At 35.9% G+C, this 19,100-nt stretch overlaps 3 protein-coding genes across 8 annotated transcripts in view; 1 reads left to right on the top strand and 2 right to left on the bottom strand.

Moving 5' to 3' along the window:
* KRIT1 (KRIT1 ankyrin repeat containing) overlaps nucleotides 1–15,397 on the bottom strand; it is a 35,992-nt gene extending 20,595 nt beyond the window's left edge. The window contains exons 1-9 of one of the 4 annotated variants that reach the window (XM_082692611.1): nucleotides 14,956–15,397; nucleotides 10,983–11,022; nucleotides 10,616–10,745; nucleotides 9,565–9,724; nucleotides 6,730–6,822; nucleotides 5,450–5,579; nucleotides 4,228–4,471; nucleotides 3,900–4,015; nucleotides 3,525–3,668 (exon numbers count right to left, since the gene is read on the bottom strand). In XM_082692611.1, coding sequence (XP_082548737.1) covers nucleotides 3,525–3,668; nucleotides 3,900–4,015; nucleotides 4,228–4,471; nucleotides 5,450–5,579; nucleotides 6,730–6,822; nucleotides 9,565–9,724; nucleotides 10,616–10,717 — 989 coding nt within the window. In that variant the 5' untranslated portion in view covers nucleotides 10,718–10,745; nucleotides 10,983–11,022; nucleotides 14,956–15,397. Of the gene's footprint in view, nucleotides 1–3,524; nucleotides 3,669–3,899; nucleotides 4,016–4,227; nucleotides 4,472–5,449; nucleotides 5,580–6,729; nucleotides 6,823–9,564; nucleotides 9,725–10,615; nucleotides 10,746–10,982; nucleotides 11,023–12,769; nucleotides 12,824–14,917 lie in introns of those variants that run through there. The other 3 variants (XM_082692610.1, XM_082692612.1, XM_082692613.1) reach the window with 3 other exon arrangements.
* The window catches only part of ANKIB1 (ankyrin repeat and IBR domain containing 1), a 261,525-nt gene that overhangs the window by 86,788 nt on the left and 155,637 nt on the right, over nucleotides 1–19,100 (top strand). For 2 of the 3 annotated variants that reach the window (XM_082692606.1, XM_082692602.1), the window contains exon 1: nucleotides 15,845–15,974. The exons of the other annotated variant lie outside the window; for it this stretch is intronic. The gene's annotated coding sequence lies outside the window, so the exon portion shown is untranslated. Of the gene's footprint in view, nucleotides 1–15,844; nucleotides 15,975–19,100 lie in introns of those variants that run through there. 3 annotated transcript variants of the gene reach the window in all.
* On the bottom strand, nucleotides 15,383–15,943 carry LOC309845125 (uncharacterized protein; the record flags this gene model as incomplete). Its single annotated transcript, XM_082692639.1, has 1 exon — nucleotides 15,383–15,943. One exon carries the CDS (start codon nucleotides 15,941–15,943, stop codon nucleotides 15,389–15,391), a length of 555 nt encoding a protein of 184 aa, XP_082548765.1. The 3' UTR covers nucleotides 15,383–15,388.

Below are 19,100 nucleotides of genomic sequence, written 5' to 3'. Positions count from 1 at the left end.
TACTAACCAGTGTTAGAATCCAGGTTTTTCAATCTTAGTATAGCAGTTTCCATACCATTACACATGCGTTAAGTCACAGGATGGAAGCCAGTATTTCAATAATAATGATAATTTAACAGTAATATCTTGCATTTGTACTGACCTTCATTACAGCTCCATTATGCCCCTTCAACTCCAATTTGTTCTTAGAATGAAGGGGTGGTCAACAGTATTAATGCTGTAGAGCGGGGAAAGAGATTAAAAACTCAGAAAAGTTTAAGAAGTTTAATGAAGAGTGAAAAAGAGACAACAGTGAGTGTGGCCCACTCACCTTTGAAGTCTGGCTGTGAAAGGAAGGAAAGAAACAGGATAGTGGCCAGAAGAGGCAGCAGGGTCAAATTAATATTCTTTTCAAGAGGAAGAGAACCATGTACGTTGGAAGGCAAGAGAAAAAGTGCAGAGAAGGGGAGAGTGAATTTATGGTAAACGAGGATTTTTACTTGCATATCCCATGATACAGGAGAGATGAGAACAAAAACAACAGATAAGAAGGACATTTCCGATGGCATCAGTTTTCTTTGAAAATAGGAGGTAAAACTATCTGATAAGAATACAGAAAGGAAGTAGTGGGAGTTTAAGTGCTTAAGAGTAGAAAGGTTCAGAATAGCTTATATGAGAGAACTAAAAGGCTGACAGGATGAATGAAACAAAGAGGATAGACAGCTAAGCTACAGTGAAGATGGGATAATTTGAAGGGAGTCAAATCATCATAGCCCTAAAGCACTCTCTAGCAAAAACATGAAGCCTAAAAAAAGATCAGAGAAGACACTGATTTGAGAAAGGTCAAAGAATATGTGATGTCAGTGAAACATTTACTGAATGGCTGATTAAGCTGCTCATATGGGGAGAAAGCCAACTTAAATAGTTTTGGAAAATGGTGATCCCAGTAAAGAGTTTTCAGGTACGTGGCCACCAATATGAGAATTTTAAAAGCTTGCAGCTATCTTAGGGGTGGTCCTCAAAGAGTGATCTAGGAAGCCCTGAGAATCCCTGAAATCTTTTCAGGGTACCTGTAGATCAAACATATTTTCCTAGTAATATTAAGATGTTATTTATCCTTTAAACTCTTTTTTGATCCTAAGTGTACAGTGGGGTATTCTAGAAGCAATTTGCCATATAATTTTGCAACAAATTAAAGGCAAAATCAGATGTGAGAATCCAGCTATCTTCTATTAAGCTAGAGAATAAAGAGATTTGCCAAGAATGTAAAACAATACTATTCTTAATTTTTTAAATTTTAGAAAATATGGTATTTTTCATAAAATTGTTACTTATGTTAATGTTTATTGTTATTGTTATTATTGTGTTAAATGAATTAATACTTAAACTATTTTGGGGGTATAACTTCTAATACGTTAATATAATTTACATAAAAAAAAACTTTGGGCTCCTATAACTTTTAAGAGTAAAAGGCAGACCTGACACCAAAAAGTTGGAGAACCACCAATTTAATAAAAACCCTCAATTTAAAGATGAGAAAACAGACCAAGAAGGATAAAACATCTTCTCTAAGCTTATAAAGATAGTCTCCAAATCTCAGTCTCTTAATGAGATGGCCTAATATTCCCCTCCTTGATCCTTATACCAATTAGTGATTAAAATACATTTTCAAGATAAAGTAATTTAAGTTCTTAGTAATTGGTTAAATCTGTCTTCATTCAAATTCACATTAATCAAATGATCCATTTGATTAAAAGTATTGCAAGTGACCTGTATTACTCCTGGTACATTAAACTTAATTTCCAACTGACAAAATTAATTTTATCAAAGGATAAAACTCTTTTCCTTGGTATACTGTAGTAGTAAGATTTTCTAATTAAAAATACTATGGATTATGAGTTTCATATTTAGGCATCAAAATCTTTAAATTTCTACAGTACTTTAATAATAACAGCCAACATCTACTGAGTGCTTATTATGTGCTAGGTATCCTCAAAGCATTTACTTACATTTTCTCCTTTAATCTTAACAAATGTACTATTATTAAGTCCACCTCATAGATGAAGACACAGGTCCTTAGAGATTTTAAATAACTTGCCAAAAGTCATAATTTTAGGAAATGAGAGTTATTAGGATAGAAACCTAAGGATATTTCAAAGAACGTTAATTATACTTCTGTTTTTATGTAATATGTACTTAAAAATGCTACCATTCTTAAAATATAAATATTACAATTCTTTTATTAGAAAAGAAAATAACCAATGCCACAAAAAAAGGGAATTATTAACCAAATATAAATTCGGGATGCCTCAACTAAAATTCTCTGCCTCTGTCTTCCTGATTTCATAGTGTACTTTTTTTTTTTTAACCAATTCCAAATAAGGCATGTGATTTCTTTCAGTACTGCTGCTGCCAATATTTATTGGTAATCTGAAGAAACAACTAAAAGTTCAGTTTAAAAAGATTTAGGGTAACTCCAAATATGAGTAGAAAATTCCATGTAATGGGAAAACAATTAAGAACACACAGAATAAAGGAGCATATTTTTAGGGAAACAGCATATTTTTAAGGGAGAAAAGATGGATATTAAAAGCAATTATATTTAGCTACAGGATCACAGATTTTGGAATCCGTGAAATTAAAAGAATTTTGAGCTGGAAAGAACTCTAGCAATGATCTAATTAATGCCTTTACATATGGATAAATAAACTGAGATATAGAGAAGTGAAGTATCTTGCTAAATGTTGCTCAGCTAAGAAGTAGCAGACATTTAACAAGCAGTGAATAATGTAAGCACTTCTTAAACTAGCTAAGGAGAATCCCTTTAAATAATAAGTCAAAAGCAACTTTTGCATAACAAATAATGGTAAATAACTTCATTACATTCCTTCTGGAGGATAAACCAGAGCTGACAGTTAACTACTGCTATGAACACAAATATAAGAACTCAGCTCAGCTGAGGGAAGAATTACTATCACGTGGGAGGAATAGGAAAGCAAGAGGTACAATACGCAAGTAGTGGAAACACCTAACCCTAAACCTGCAATCCTGTGAGCTAATCCTTCTCATCTTAAAAAAATAATAATAATGAAGAATGGCATTCATTCTAATGAAGGCTTTTGGGAGTTTCATGATCCCACAGCTTCCCAAAGAACTAAATGGATACTTTTCCAGCATGATCAATGGCAAATCATAAGTAGTTAACCTCATGTAAATTTTATAGTAAGGGTAAACAAACTTAATATAACTCCAATACAAAATGTGAATAGGGACCTAGTGCTATATAATGACACTTGCTAGTCATTAGTTATTATACAGGATGATTTGGTAATGCCTCGAACACCAATGATACTTTTCCCATGGGGCAGACCTTGTAATTCTGAATAGTGGTACATATAAACAGTAATCAAAGACCTAAATAGAAAGCCCATAAGGCAAAATGTGGTAGAGAAAAAGTGGCTGGAATGACGACAGTTCTGAAAAGAAGCATTAACATTTACAACTAAGGATTCATTCCTTCTAAGAGAAAAAAGTAATCCATTTACCAGCATGCATAATGAATGGGCGCCCAGTGGTCACTATCTAATTGATTGACAGAAAATCTTTCATTGAGAAGACGGTTTAGTAATTCTGAATCTCCTTCACAGGCACTTCGATGGAGAGGAAAGTCATCTACCCACTGTCGTTCCCTAATCATTAAAAATAGATAAATTTTTTTTTAAAAAACACTTTTGAAATTCAAATTGTTTCAAAATAAACAGGACATATCAATGAGAGCCATATATCACATAGTAGCTGCAAACTAAATCTTTTATGCAATGGTTATATTGCATACTAGTTACATACATCATTTAAAAAAATATTTTAACATTATAATGTAAGTTTTAAAAAAGCAATGTGGAGTAAAACCAAAACAGTACTTGTCTTCTGTGACACTGCTCATGCTTCTCTGCCATTTTTCCTGTTTGGGAATTTGGATTTTTGAGTAGTCTGGAGCTCCTAGACCAAAGTATGGATTTATTACCACTTTATCTACCTAAAAAGGGAAAATAGAAAAAACAAAACAAAAATTCCTTAAAGAGCTTTAGATACTTGACTTCAATAGATATAAATACAACTAAATAAACACAACTAACTAGATGTCATCTTAACATTTACAATTGGTAATAGGTATATTTACTTTAGAAAAAAATTATAGTTCAGATAAAATGTCTTTTGAAATCAGAGCAAAATTCATTCAGCTCTTACCCGGTTTGTATATTGAAGGTCTGATCCAAACAAAGGGTTGTAAATACAAGTATCTGCTTTCTCTAGGGCTAACATTTTACTCTTTATTTCTAGTGCACTGTAGCCCATATGTAGTGAGTTTTCTGTCTGACCTGATTCAGTAGCATATGCAGGGTTTATGACATTAGTTTTTATCCGCTCAAGAGGAGAAGGTCGGAATAAAGCTGGAATAAAGTGAGATTGTGCATGACGTTCATCTAACCACCTGGCAAAATAAGAAAGAAGAGGTCACAGAAGTATTTGTTCAAAAATGAAGATGAAAAAGTAGACCATCAAATTCTGAGATGATACATTCTAATATTACATTCAGATTTTTAAACTTTTAACTAGTGTTCATTAAATACTTCATTTACTAATAATAAAAGTTTGGTTAATAGATACAGCAAACTTTTAAAAAATGCATATACCATCATAATAAAAACACCTTTCAAAAAATATGAAGTACTTTTAAAATTAGAACCATTGAGATGGAGGTGACATTAGCTCTGTAGTTTCAGAAGGACAAAGGCATGATAGTCTAAACAACTTGTACCTGCTAAGAGTAACTCAATACTAAATCTATCAGAACAACGTGAGGAGCCATTTGACCCACCATCAGGGAAAACAGAAAGAGAACTTTAGTCATTCACTTATCTAACTATTTTTTAAATTAACATATAATGTATTATTTGTTTCAGGAGTACAGGTCACCACAACACAAACACACCCCAATGTCCATCACCCAGTTACCTCATCCCCTGACCTCTTCCCCTCCAGCAACCCTCAGTTTGTTTCATAAATTAACTATTTTTAAAGACATAATTAGTTCTATTGAAAAAGTAGCGGACAGATGGACGTAAGGAAACTAGTGCAAAGTAGAAGGGGAAATAAAGGCAATGGTAACTCAACTTGCAAATTAAAAAAAAAAAAAACAAACCTAAAACTAAATCTAGTTGTATAACAAGGAATCTTAATTCTTAATCCAGGGCAGTCTTTGTCATTTTTGAAAGAAGATTAGCTGGTGCAGGCAAACCAGGACAATCTTGTCTTTGGGGCTTTTCATTTTTATCTTGTACTTCAAAAACTTTACATTATGTTACATACATGTATTACTAATTTTATTATTTTCTTCTGTTCTTTTCAGAGCTAATTTCTACTATGTATTTGACTTATTTAAAAAAATATTTTTAGTGGCATTTCTTACTTATCCAAGGCTATTAACATCCTTGCTGTAAGTGTAGCAAAATGAGTACTGGATTCACTACAGACTCGCATAATATCTTGTAAGCAGTAAAAAATTGGGCATCCTGGAGTATACGTATATTTAGTATTATCTGAAAGAGAAAATGAATAATGCCATCATATAAAAGGTTTACAACCGCATGTTTTTCATTTAAAATTATATAGTATGTTTTAAAAAGTAGTTCAGTGTAACATGAGTTGTTTTATATTTGGATATAGAAGACCTTGATTAAACTGATGACTAGTTCTGTGACCCTATCCATTCGGAATTAGGAGATGTATATTCTTCTTGCAAGGTTGCAGAAATTGTTTCCTCTTTTTCTTCTACAACGATATTGTAAAACTCTGATTAATAAGATTTCCAACACTGTTTAAAATAGTGTACTTTTCAGCCTAAGTATAGCTGGAAAAAAAATATATATCTGGAATGCTAGAGTTGGCTAATAAAATACATATAAGTACTGTGTGAGCAGCAGGATAATGGCATATCCACACTGGGTCATTAATTTATCATCAGAATTATTACTGCCTCATAGGAGGCCAGTACTCTATAGTTTCCAAAGTGGTTTTCAAATCTAATACCTCATTGAATGCTTCTAGCACAATGAACTTAATAGAAGAAGATACCTATCTTACAAATAGAGGCTGAGGCTTAGAAGAGGTCATTTGCCCAAAGGCACAAATTTAGTAGGCTGAAAGGTCTACACTGAAATTTAGTGTTTTTCAATTATTTCAGGATGTCAAAGACTCAAATTAAATTTTTACATTAAATCTAAACTCTTTAAATATTACCAATGTTGTTAGGCAGAGTATTTTAGAATTATTATTAACACCTTCTTGTGCCAAATCCCAGATAGGTCCTGATCACAGTCTGTTAATATTCCAAAATACTGAAATATGTTTCTAGTCATATCCTTTGAAAAATCCCTTATTATAATCTGAAAATTTTTAATTTCAATTATGGCTTCCCACCTTACTTCTTTATTCTGCTTTTAAAACCAGAAACAAAAACATTACTGTTTAGTCCAGAAGGCTGAATATTACTTTGAAATCAAAATACTTTTTTAAGTAATAAATTTTCTCATCTTAACTACTAGCTGAAAAATAGGTATTTTAAAACAGTGTAATAATAACTATGAATGCAAGTTACTTACTTCCTCATTAATAAATTTAATAAAATTAATAAAATTCCTTTTATTTAGCATCTAAAGTACATAAAGATTGATAAAACTTATACTTTACCTTTGACAACTGATGGAACAATAAATAATGCTGCTTCTCTCCCCGTCTTCTCCCCATCCAGAGGAAATGTCTTCATTAGTACCACTCGCTTTCCTAACCATTTTTAAAAATCAGTGAAAATAAAAATAATGGGCTTTTAAATTTCATAAATTTCCTTGAGAATTAGAAAAAAAATTATTTTAATTCCAGTGCAGCTAACAGTGTTATATTAGCTCCAGGCTTACAATATAGCAATTCAACAAATCCATATATTACTCGGGGCTCATTAAGATAAGTATACTCTTAATCTCCTTCACTACTTCCCCCATCTTCCAACCCAACCCCTCAGTAGTAACCATTGGTTTGTTTTCTGGTTAAGAGCTAATTTTGGTTTGTCCCTTTTTCTTTTTTGAGAACTAGAATTTTTTTTAAAAGGCAGTAATAAGAGGAGTTCAAATAGGGTGCCTGGGTGGCTCAGTGGGTTAAGCTTCTGCCTTTGGCTTGGGTCATGGTCTCAGGCTCCTGGATCCCACGAGCTTCCCCCCTCTCTGCCTGCCTCTCTGCTTACCTGTTCTCTCTGTCAAGTAAATAAATAAAATCTTAAAAAAAAAAAAAAGCTGCCAGGAAATTTTCTAAGAGTACTACTCCTTTCTCTGGGCCAGAGGACATCTTTGTTAACATTGACACCACTTTCATCCCCCATCTGGGTAAATGGACCAAGTGACAGAGGTTGGCTAATTCATAGCAAATTATGACTTGTCTATCTTAGCTCAAATATGTGACTTGGATATAGGTCTCAGGAATGTGATCTCAGGAAATATCCTGATAACTGTAACAATTTATTAATAGTAAAAGAAGTCTAAGTGAAAATTTATCAGAGAACACCAAGACCAAGGTAGAAAAGACTGACAAATTTGTGGCATCCAAAAAGAGCCTTTGGGTCACCCATAAGGATAGTTCTTTTTTTTTTTTAGTTAAGCTCAATTTCTAGATAATTTTATCTTATTAAAAAGTCAATCTGATAATTAGGAAAAGAAGATTCTCTTTGCAGGACTCAGAATATGTATCAAGGATTTGTACATTTATGCAATAACTTATTATAATCTTGAGTTATAATGCTTAGAGCTCCAATAATTCAGGCCCTATTGGGAAGGTTACCTATTGGAAAGGTAAAAAATGATGAATGATAGCTCCAAAAATTATGAATCAGAGGCTTATAGTTCAGCTATCTCTACAGAACAAATACCCAAAATAGTAATTCAAATCACAAGATTCAGCCCTATCTCTGCAACAAAAACATGAATGAGACAAACTCTACAAAGATTAATAGGAAAAAAACAACAACACTGAATAAACTAAAGTATGCCTTACCTCATCAACAACGGTTTTTAACAGCCATTTGACTGAAATTAGCTTTAGCTTCTTAATAATAATGCCTGAATCTTGGATATAGTTTAAATTTCTCTAACTTTTAAGTTTTCTCTCACGTTTTGTGAGGCTACAGCCTGAGAAAATTATCATTAATTTCTAAACAGTTTCCTAGGCTATATATTACCTAATATTTTAAATGGTGACTGAACCTTTCAAGTTTAATACTTCAGTAATTCAGTTTGGCTCTTTGAAAAAGCTCTTCTTCCTGTGACCAAATAGGAAAAAACCTCTACCACCTGGCAACTTACAGGATTCTAATCCATGAATCTTTTTTTTTTTTTTAAAGATTTTATTTATTTATTTGACAGACAGATATCACAAGTAGGCAGAGAGGCAGGCAGAAAGAGAGAGAGAGGGAAGTAGGCGCCCTGCTGAGCAGAGAGTCCGATGCAGGGCTCGATCCCAGGACCTTGCGATTATGGCCTGAGCCAAAGGCAGAGGCTTAACCCACTGAGCCACCCAGGAGCCCCTAATCTTAACTTTCATTTAGTATGATGCAAGGTTTTTAGTTTCCTCTGTCCTGAAGTAGAAAACTAAAAATAGTAGTTCAGGGATACTTAACTAGAGAACTATACTTCTAGCAAAAGTGATCTGTATTTTCTTTGTTTTCAAGCCACTCTTTGGTTTCCTGTTCCTACTGAACAAATCATTAACACTGCAACTTATTTAACTATTTTCAACTTAAATATTATAGTCAAGTTTTTTTTAATATAAGACTTTATTGAGAGAGAGAAAGAATGAGCTGGGGTGGGGAGTACAGGCAGCACAGAATGAGGAAGCAGGCTCCCTGCTCAGCAGGGACTGGATCCCAGGATCCAGGATCATGACCCAAGCTGAAGGCAGACATTTAACTGACTGAGCCACCCAGGAGCCTCATAGTCAAGGTATTTCTTGAAGGGCATTGTTATAACTTAAAAAAAGCTTTCTGATTCTTTAAAAAAATTTTTTGAAGATTTTATTTATTTGAGAGTGAGGGAGAGAAAATGCATGCCTGTGAAAGGAGGGTGTGGAGGGGAGAGAAAGGCAGAGAATCTCAAGTAGACTCCTTGCTATGTGCAGAGCAGGAGGCAGTTGGATCACACAAGCCCAAGATCATGCCCAGAGCTTAAACCAAGAGGTGGACGCTTAACTGAATGAGCCACCCAGACACCCCTCAAGTTTTTTTTTTAAATGGAAAGGTACATAAAAAGAAATTGATCTCCACACCTTTTTTTTAAAAAATGACTTTATTCTTAAGTAATCCTTACACCCAACATGGGGCTTGAACTCATGACTCCAAGATTAAAAGTCACACACTAACAAATGAGCCAGCTAGGCAACCCAGAAAAAAATGATCTTAACACATTTTTAAAAATATCTTTCTCTACAAGCATTCAAAGCAAACTATATTTAAAAAAAAAAGAAAAAAAGAAAAAAGTTTCCTACCTCTAATACCCTGGTTTGCAGGAGAAATTGGTTTGGTGGTTTCTACTACATAATCCAGTATGCCTTGTGTTATTTCACTGTTGCCCTGAAGTTTAGTTTCCAACAAAACTTTCTTTCTCTTTTTTTTCTGTCCTTCAATGGGAACTTCATGCAATAAAATCTTAGATGAGAAAAATTAAAGAGAGAAAGCTTAAAATCAAGTTTATTTGCCCTAGAATACAGTAAGTCAGCAGTCTTTCTTAACCCCAGCTTCATATTAGAATATCCTGGGAAGCTTTTGAGACAATAGCAATGTCTAGTGAGTGGGGCCCTGGTACTGGAAGTTTTCAAGTTCTCAGATGATTCCACAGTGCAGCTAGGATTGAGAACTAGTTAACCCAGAGCACTGCCGAAGCAGTAGCATCCTGAGAGCCTCTGTGGTATCTTTTAATAGGTTTCAGGTAACTAACCTTAAAAAAGCAATTTGAACAAGTGCTAGAGAAATTAGTTGGAGGTAGGTTAGATTAGCAGTATTCTATGATGCTTGGAATCTGTTATAGATAATTTTGTTTTAGGGTTTTGGGGTTTTTTTTGGCTTCAATCACATTTTTTATTATAATTAATACAATTTGGGACTACAGAGAAGTAACTTAATTGTTTAGAACTTTAATTAAAGGTAAAAAGATATTTTAAAATGCACTATAAAAAGGAGTTCTTTAGGGAAATAGCCAAGAACAATATTTACATTGAATTTGAAATGAGTTGACTTCTGCAACTTTAATTTTTGAGAGCCATTTCATAAATCATACTAAAAACTGAATCTATATGTTATAAGGAGAACTCACGTGACTATCTTTTAATGTCTAATAATTTACCTATTAATCAATAGAAAAATGGTCAAAAGGCATGCAACAGACAAAAAGACTTCGTGATGGGCAGAGATATAGGAGGGTCAATTCTATTTTTTCAAGATCTAGGTTGTCAACAAGAATTTAGAGGAGATAATAAGACTTTATGTAAATGAAAATGACATTCAGTGGTAGCAAATCAAATGTCAGTAAATTGTTCTTACTTCATATGACTTAGCTCTGTATTCCCGAGAATTGAGACTGGCAGTATTCTTTGGACGAATAACAGCAACATATGCATCTTCTATGTTTTCTGGATTTCCCATTGCTTTACAAAACAAACACAGAAATCCTCTGCAATATTAAAAGATACATAATTAGCATAATCACTTTGAAAAACAATTTTAAAAATAACATGTTTATTTTTCTATATATATTTCTTGGAATATATATACTACCTAAAAGGTAAGCCAGAGATGACTATCTTTATTCTGAACTACTCAAAACCTTAACTTATAATTTTAAGATTTCCTCTTGGTCCTTTTTTACTTTTCTGTGAAAAGTAAAAAAAATTTTAATGGAGATACATACTTTTGTATGTCTGACCTGCATAAGAATCTGCCTTTTGGACCTAAAAAAAAAAAAAGTGATATGATTATAAAATATCTTCTAAACACTAAGCAAATAATGACCTAAATACTACACTTATTTTCCATACATGACACAAGTAAATGTCATATTGTTAATAGTGTGGAAGCTGGAAATAGGCAGCTGCCATTGACATTATTTCCAAAATCTTTAGAAAGAACCTTGATATTTGACATTTGGATAAGCTAAAGTATACCTTATAATATTCCTTGGCAATGACTATCATAGTCAAAAACTTGTGGTCAGTGGATAAAATCTTTTAATGTGGACTTGCGAGTATTTTTCTACTTCCATTATCAATTCCCTAGATAACTCCAGCATTTTCTTCCAAATATGTATTTTACACACACACACACACACACACTTCCCCCAGACTGATTTTAAGTGTCCATTGAGGAACTTCCAACAAGTATTTGTATTTCAAGCACTACCTACCTTGCTTAAAAAAAAAAAAAAAAAGACATTGTATTGTGAATACACCCTATAACATATGTAGCACATAACATTTTTCTATTAAGCACCTAAAAGAAAAATCAAGTAATCTTTAGTTTTCTAAACACAATTTAAAGCAATCAATTTCTGTGCTGGTCAACTTATATTTAAAAAAAATCTGGCAAAATGCTTTGTTAATACTCACCATTTCTCTGGAATATTTAGTACTGCACAGTACACTTTTTTTTTTAAGATTTTATTTATTTATCCGACACAGAGAGAGAGATCACAAGTAGGCAGAGAGGCAGGCAGAGAGAGAGGAAGGGAAGCAGACTCTGTGCTGAGCAGAGAGCCTGATGTGGGGCTCGATCCAGGACCCTGGGATCATGACCTGAGCCGAAGGCAGAGGCTTTAACCCACTGAGCCACCCAGGTGCCCCCATAATGCAGTATTTGTCCTTCTCTGTCTGGCTTTTTTCCACCCTCAGCATAATGCTCTTCAGGTCATCCACGTTGTTGCCAATAACAGGATTTCCTTATTTTTAGAGAGTGAATAATATTCCATTATATTTATATGACACATTTTCTTGATCCCATTTTCTTTAACCCATTGAGCCACCCAGGCGTCCCTATTTCATTCCTTATTAGAAGAATTTTTAGATCTAAATTATTCTTATAATTACTTGTCATTTTTCAAATTATAATTTTTTATATATATATATAAAATATAGATAAGGCTATTCCATATCAGATTACTTCAATCAGAATGTAGATAACATTTTACTATAATGAATTTATACACATTTTATGCACTTTGGAATTCTTTGTAGAGAAATGAAATCTAGTAAATTGTATAGAAATTAAATACTATAAGATTTTTTAAAAAAGATTTTATTTATTTATTTGACAGACAGAGAGATCACAAGTAGGTACAGCAGCAGGCAGAGAAAGAGGAGGAAGCAGGCTCCCTGCTGAGCAGAAAGCCGGATGTGGGGCTTGATCCTAGGACCCTGAGATCATGACCTGAGCTGAAGGCAGAGGATTTAACCCACTGAGCCACCCAGGCGCCCCTACACTTAACTTTCAAAAGATAAATATGATTAAGAAAAAAGGCATAACCGTGAGGATTATAGTATTTTGTTTTTATATCATTCAATGTAAACATATCCCTGAAAGATTCTAACAATTGATTTTCAAGAAATATTCATATTTGACTATTTGAAATATACACATTCCCTGTTACATGAAAGAAGAAAACTAAGGCTTAAGTTAGGAAAAGAATAAAAGCTACTAACATACCAAGGCAAAACTGCTAAGGCAAAAACACAAGCAGAGGGACTGGAAAAGAGTAACTTGAGCTAAAAATAATAGAGAAAGGTAGAGTTAAAGTTAGCTTAGAAGTAAAACTTAGTCTATGTAAAACTTAGTCTATGTTTAGACTAAGTTTTAGATAATTCAAGTGACTAAATGGCACTTTCTTATGGCCCATTCTATTCTGAAAAATGCTTAGGCATAAATGATAATGTTCCAAGCAATGAGACCTTACAAATATGCAGAAGTGGTTCTCAGTTGGGGGTGGTACCCTACATGGCATCCTTTGGAAATATGTAGGGACATTTCTGGTTATCACTGTGACTGGGAAAGGGGAGGTGTGCAAATGCCATTTAGTCCCCATGGGGCAGGCTTTTCAATATTTCTTTGCTATACCATACAGTCCTATTTAACAAAGAGTAAATAATATCTTCAAAAAAACAATTTGAAATGTTGGGTACTGATGAACAAATTAAAGCCTTTTACACCAGAGAAAAACAGAAGATATAGTATGTGAATATGGGTATTATAAATTTAATAAGCACAAGTCAAAGTTGACAAGAGGATTTACCAGTTTGCAAAGTGCATTCTAATAGAAATTACTACCAATGATCAGAATGGGTCTTCATAAGTAAAAACCAAAAAATGGGACTTTATCTTGGGTCTCTATAAAATGTTCCTGAGACAGGAAATGATCTACCTTCTTCCATCCTTAAGCAATGTTTCTTAATCTTCTTAAACATATGTCAACTTTAAATAACCAAACTAAGCCAAACCCACAAAACTTTTCTGTCCACATAGTGATTTTATCAGGTTGTCCTTAAGTCCTTATTGCTTTTGTTTTCTGAACATTTAATGTTTGTAAAATAATGTGAATAGCTAACACCTACAGTGATTATGTGCCAGACACTATGCTAAGTGCTTTCCATATATTAATTCATTTTATTCCCCCTAAACCCGATGAAGGTAGACATTATCACCCCCATTTTACAGGAAAAAAAAGCTGAGATGGAGTAGCTAAGTTACTTGATCCTTCTGCATTCTCCTAGAACAATTCACGATTTTAAAGCATTATAACAGTGCTCGCTTCGGCAGCACATATACTAAAGCATTATAACATTAAAAAGAAGAGATGGAGACTAAATGTAAGAATTCTTCTACAGGGATTTGCTGACCATAAAAATCTCATCCTTTTGCTACAAAGGAAGGAAGTATTAATAAAGTAGATTAGGAAAAAGCCATCGGTGCTGCTGTGTTAGCTTGCTTGCTTTCTTTTTCTCCATTCAACCAATTCTACTAATCATCACTTATCAAGGTCAACAAGTGTCACTGATAATTTTCAAAAGCTTTTTGTTAATTCACATTCTGTTTTGTAATTTAAGACATTTAATAATCTTCAAATTGCTTTTGAAGGCAATTACAGTGAATTTGGTTTACAGAGAAGGAACTAAGTAATACTGGCATTGGGAACCAAATGAAATTCTACAGTGAAGACCAAGGTTATTTAGAGGAGCATGATTTCATGCTTAGCATATGTAAATATGCTATCTATCAGCTGCTGCTGTAGTTCTGCAACCCAATTCTAAGAGAACCAACTAATACAGTAGCATGGGGTTAACGGGCAAAGGTCATGGAGTGAATTGTTTTTATATTGTTATGAAAACACATTTGTATTTCTGGCATTTCCCCCAAATAAGATGAGGCTATCAAAGCAGTTAAGAGACTGTAGATGCAGAGAGAAAGACGTATTTGCAAACTGTGAAGGCACACAAGCTCTCCAACAGAGTGAGAAGGGAATGGGAGTGAGATCCAGAGTCGGGCCAGCTACATCAAAGATTTCTTTTGAAGATTAAAAAAAAAAAAAAAAACAACCACTATGAATAAAAAGCAAAGAAGGCCAGAAAGCCTCAAAAGATGGAAAGAAGTGTAGGGGCGAGCTAAGCTGGAATGACAGGTTGTAAACCGCTTTCCCTGAAATGACAAAATAACAATCTGCCTAGGTTTTTCCTCTGCCACCACCCACCAACGTCCACGTCCTTTCCTGAAAGGGCGTGCAGGGCTCTTTCCTCAAAGAGCTGCCACCCCAAGAGTGGCTTTGGCTTCTTTGTTACGACTTGTAAGAAATAAATTCCTTGCCTGGAGAAACTAGATGTGGAGATAGTTCAGCCTCCCACCTCTGTTTTCTCTCGCTGGAGTCTGGTCCTCGCTCCTCCTCGTCTCACCCGCGAGGGCGGCCGAGCACCTCCCGGGCCGCTACATTCAACTCACTGGGTGGGACAGTCACCTGCGGGGCGGGGTGCCGTCACCGCTTTCTCATTCCTCCTTCCCTTCTGTTTCCCAGCAGCCGGGCCTAACTTCCTGTGACAGGAAAACCCTTGGTGGCCACCAGAAGTCTCCGGGCGTGTTCGGCCGCTCTTCCCAAAACGTGCCTTAAAAGCTCGGGTCTCTGGACTCGGAGCAACTCTTGTGGACTAATTCTTTATTGTCCTTCCCTCTTCTCGCACCTCGGCACGATACCACCCTCCCCCGAAGTTAAGGGTTTCCAAGTCTTCAAACGCTTTTCCTTTCCATCCCGCCGCTACCGGGGCGAGGAAATCACTTCCGGGTTTACACCCCTTGCAGCGTCGCAGTTGGCGGCGGAAGAGCTTCCGGGTCGACGGGCGAGCTGCTGCCGTTCCTGCTGCTTCCCGCTGGGGCTGCGGGCTGTCTGGGGTTGGTGGCGGCGGCTCGAGGACAGAGGTGGCAGCGGCCGGCACGCCAGGGCTGAGCCGGCGGCGGGGGAGGGGAAGAGGGCGGCCCGGGCTGCGTGCGCGCGCGCAAGGCTGGAGCATGAGCCGGACTTGACCGCGAGGCGGAGGCAAAAGCCACCGCCCCCTCTTCCCCTCCCTTGAGTGAGGCAGCGCGGCGGCCAGAGAAGGATGGGGGGCGCCCGCCCAGTCTGAGTCTCGTCGCGGGCGCCTCCGTCTCACGCAGGGTTCCTCGCGGGCCTCTAGTGCGCACCCTCAGCCCCAGCAGCCTCTGCCCCGCGGGCGCACCCGGGCAAGCGAGGAGGGGGCGCCCGCCTGGGTGGGTGGGGCGGGGAGGGTACCTGAGGTCACCTGCTCCGCGCGAGAGGCAGAGGCGGCCACGGCGGTGGCAGAACTGCAGAGCTGCGGGGTCCATCTGACTCTTACCCTCAGCCCGGGAAGTAACCGTAAGTCTCAGCTTCACCATACGAGTGTGTATGAGGCTGTCTCAACCCTTTTTGGGCTCCGAGTTCAGCGCTGCCTAGTTCACGCCCTCACGGGTTTCCCAGTAATGTGTCTCCTTCCTTTTGTAGAGGATTGTACCCTTCTCTGTCCCCATCCCTGAACAGGCAACCTCCTCCGTCGGTCCCATGGGGCTTTTTTCTCCCAGCGAATTGCAAGTCTCAGTGGCGCGTCCCATCCTCCCCAGCCAGATGCATCTCCTTGTCCCTCTGTCCTCAAAGATATGTGTCCTCCCTCTCTTTCTCTCTCTATCCCAGACATCGCAACCTGCGCCCCCGCCCCCCATTTTTTGAGACAGAAAGCCACGGGTTCAGCGGATCTCGTGGGCTAGAGGGTCTTGAGCGGATGGGTGAAAGTGCTCTGCATCGTCAGGATGGGTGGGGATAGGTGCCGATAGCTGTGATGGACCTTTATTTTTGCAGCCTCTGACACCAAAACAAAAGAATGGGTCGTTCCCTGGACCTTCGTTCCTCTCGCTTCCTAACTGTTTAAGCTCTATTCTGTACATTGCTGTTTGAGTCGCAGGAAATTGGAACTAGAGCTGTAATTAAGCATCTCCTGAGGTTTCAAGAATTAGTCTCACAAGCTATGTTCACACGGAATTGGCATATTAAACAATCTTGTATTGGAATGAAGAGCCATTCCAGAATAGCTCTGCTAGTAGAACTGAGAAACGAATTTAAAAACAAAGGTCTAATATTTCCAGTATGTTTTTATGTCTTTAAATAATTTTTAGTGTTTTGAATTTATGTTTAGTTCTTAATTTACGAAGTGTGTGTGTGTGTGTATGATGTGAAAAAAAAAAGTGTTGCATTGTTAGTGGTTAAAGTGGTTTTGAAAGATCGTGTCAGCTTGTATTTGGTAAGATATTACTTTAAGTCGTTAATTTCAGAGAGACTTTTTTACTGATTTAGATCAGCCACCTACAGATGTTACACACTTGTGCCTATGACCTTACTGTTTCTTAGTTTAAAAAAGAAATTAACTGTGAAATTAACTGTGAAATTCAGTGTGCATTTCCAGATTTGAGGGTAGGCATTTTTTTTTCTTCTTAAATTTAGTTTGCTTTTTAAACTGGCAAACTGCAGAACTTTCCAGAAATTAGACTAAAAAATAATTGTAATGCTGTCAGTGACTGAACAGTAGCTCTTAACACGCCATCATGGTGGTAACACTTTTCAGGGCACTATAGGAAGTAATAATAACTTAAGAATAATTTTATTCTGCATAATGCAGTTCTTTGTTACTATTCTGTAAATTGTTCTGTAATGTAAATTGGTAGCCTTGGTTTATTTATTTTTTTTCTAAAAATATAGTCATTATGTTAAGAAAGGTAGATGTGTTTAATGTTGATTTTGGTGGTGGTTTTCAAAACCTTCTTTTAGTACTTGATTTGGATCTATTACTTGATTTGTTACTTTATACTGTTCACAGATTTTAGTTTGAAGTAGGCCCAGGAGACGTAGCTCCAGCTGTCTGTCTGGAAGTATACTTCACTGGCTTGTTTCAGAAGCCAAGCTCTATACAGAGTTGAGTATATTATTAAAGGTATGGTTTTGCTTTTCAGAAAATTGATGAGTTTCCAAATGTGAGTGAGGTTAATTGGCTATAACTTGGAAGAGTCTTTTTCCTTCTTTCTTTCTTTTTTTAAAGTCTATTGATCCTGTTATTTTTGGAAGGAGTGTGGGGAAGATAGCACTGTATTTTCATATTACACTTTTCCCGCCTGCCAACAACACTGGGAATTTTGAGTTTTCAATATGAAAATTTTCCAAAACCATGCAGATTATGCCATAAGGCTGAGTTCTAACAGGTGGCTGCTGAGAAAAAAGTTTTTTTAGTTACTCTTCTGTACTCTATAGCACTGCCCACTTTTGAAAGACCTGATTTTCTTTCTTTCCTCTTCCTTTTCTGGAGTATGCAGTTGAACTTGTGAAAGTGAAATCTGTGTATTTACATTGTACTTGTAAGTAAAAGTTCAAGCTAATTTTCACATATAAATAGATGGAAGAACTTGAATTAAGCTCATCTGAGTCTCCTCATGGAAGTCTCCTTATGGAAGTTAGAAAAGATTCCTCAGTGCTTTGGGTGCTTTTTTCTTCTTTGAGGATGAACACATTTATTTAGATGAAATTTTAAAATACTTTTCTGTAATATTAGACTTATATGTGACACATATCCCAAAACAGATTTGAAAGTGACTTGATCATTATTTAAAAGACCAGTCTGAGAGGAATTGCTATGCATGGTTTAAAAATGCTTATCAGTATTTTATTTCCTTTCTGAAAGTCATTGCTTAGGAAAGAGTAATTTCTGGACTTTAAGTTTATTTTTCAGACAGTCTTAGACTGCCTTTTTTTTCTTTTGAGATAACTTACTTTCATACTTATTTCATTTCAGTAAACCTTTATTGAATGCCTACTGTATGTGCCAGGCACTATGTTAGTTACTGGGACTACAGTATAAATAAATTGTGATTGGTTTCCTCATTGAATTTGCCGGTCTAGTTTTTGACTATGATCCTATCCATTTGCCTTTACAGACATCTCTAATAGGTTTTGAAGTCACTTTACTGTATTTGGGGTTATTTCATATCTTTTCTATAAGAATAAATACATTAAATGCCATTTATGAGTACTTGTACTAACATGCTAAAGCCTTTATATACTAATTTTATCCAGTTCTTAAAACGGTCCTACAAAGTTTTAAGTCTCCATTTAAAAACCATACAGATTCTGATTTATAGTAGTGCTGAATGTTGTTTTACTTGTAATATGCTAGAGAAGATTCAACCTTAAGATTCCTCTATAAGAAAAAGATGCTGTAATATAGTTATAGCAATTTTTAATTCTCTAATAATGCTTTGAATAGATTTTCATTAATGATTAATGATTGTTTAATAAATATTAATATCATTTGTTTTCTAAAGCACATGAATTATATACTATCAATGTAATAATCAGTAGTTGTTGAAACCTTAGAAAAAATAGTTCTGAAGTTCATTATGGTTAACTGTAATATAGATCTTCAGGCATGTATAATTTTTTTCTCCTAGTTCCCACAGTGGGAAC

Source organism: Mustela nivalis (assembly GCF_964662115.1).
Source record: "Mustela nivalis genome assembly, chromosome: 12".
NCBI classification, from domain to species: Eukaryota; Metazoa; Chordata; class Mammalia; order Carnivora; family Mustelidae; genus Mustela; species Mustela nivalis.
This window is presented reverse-complemented; position numbering and strand designations above follow the sequence as displayed.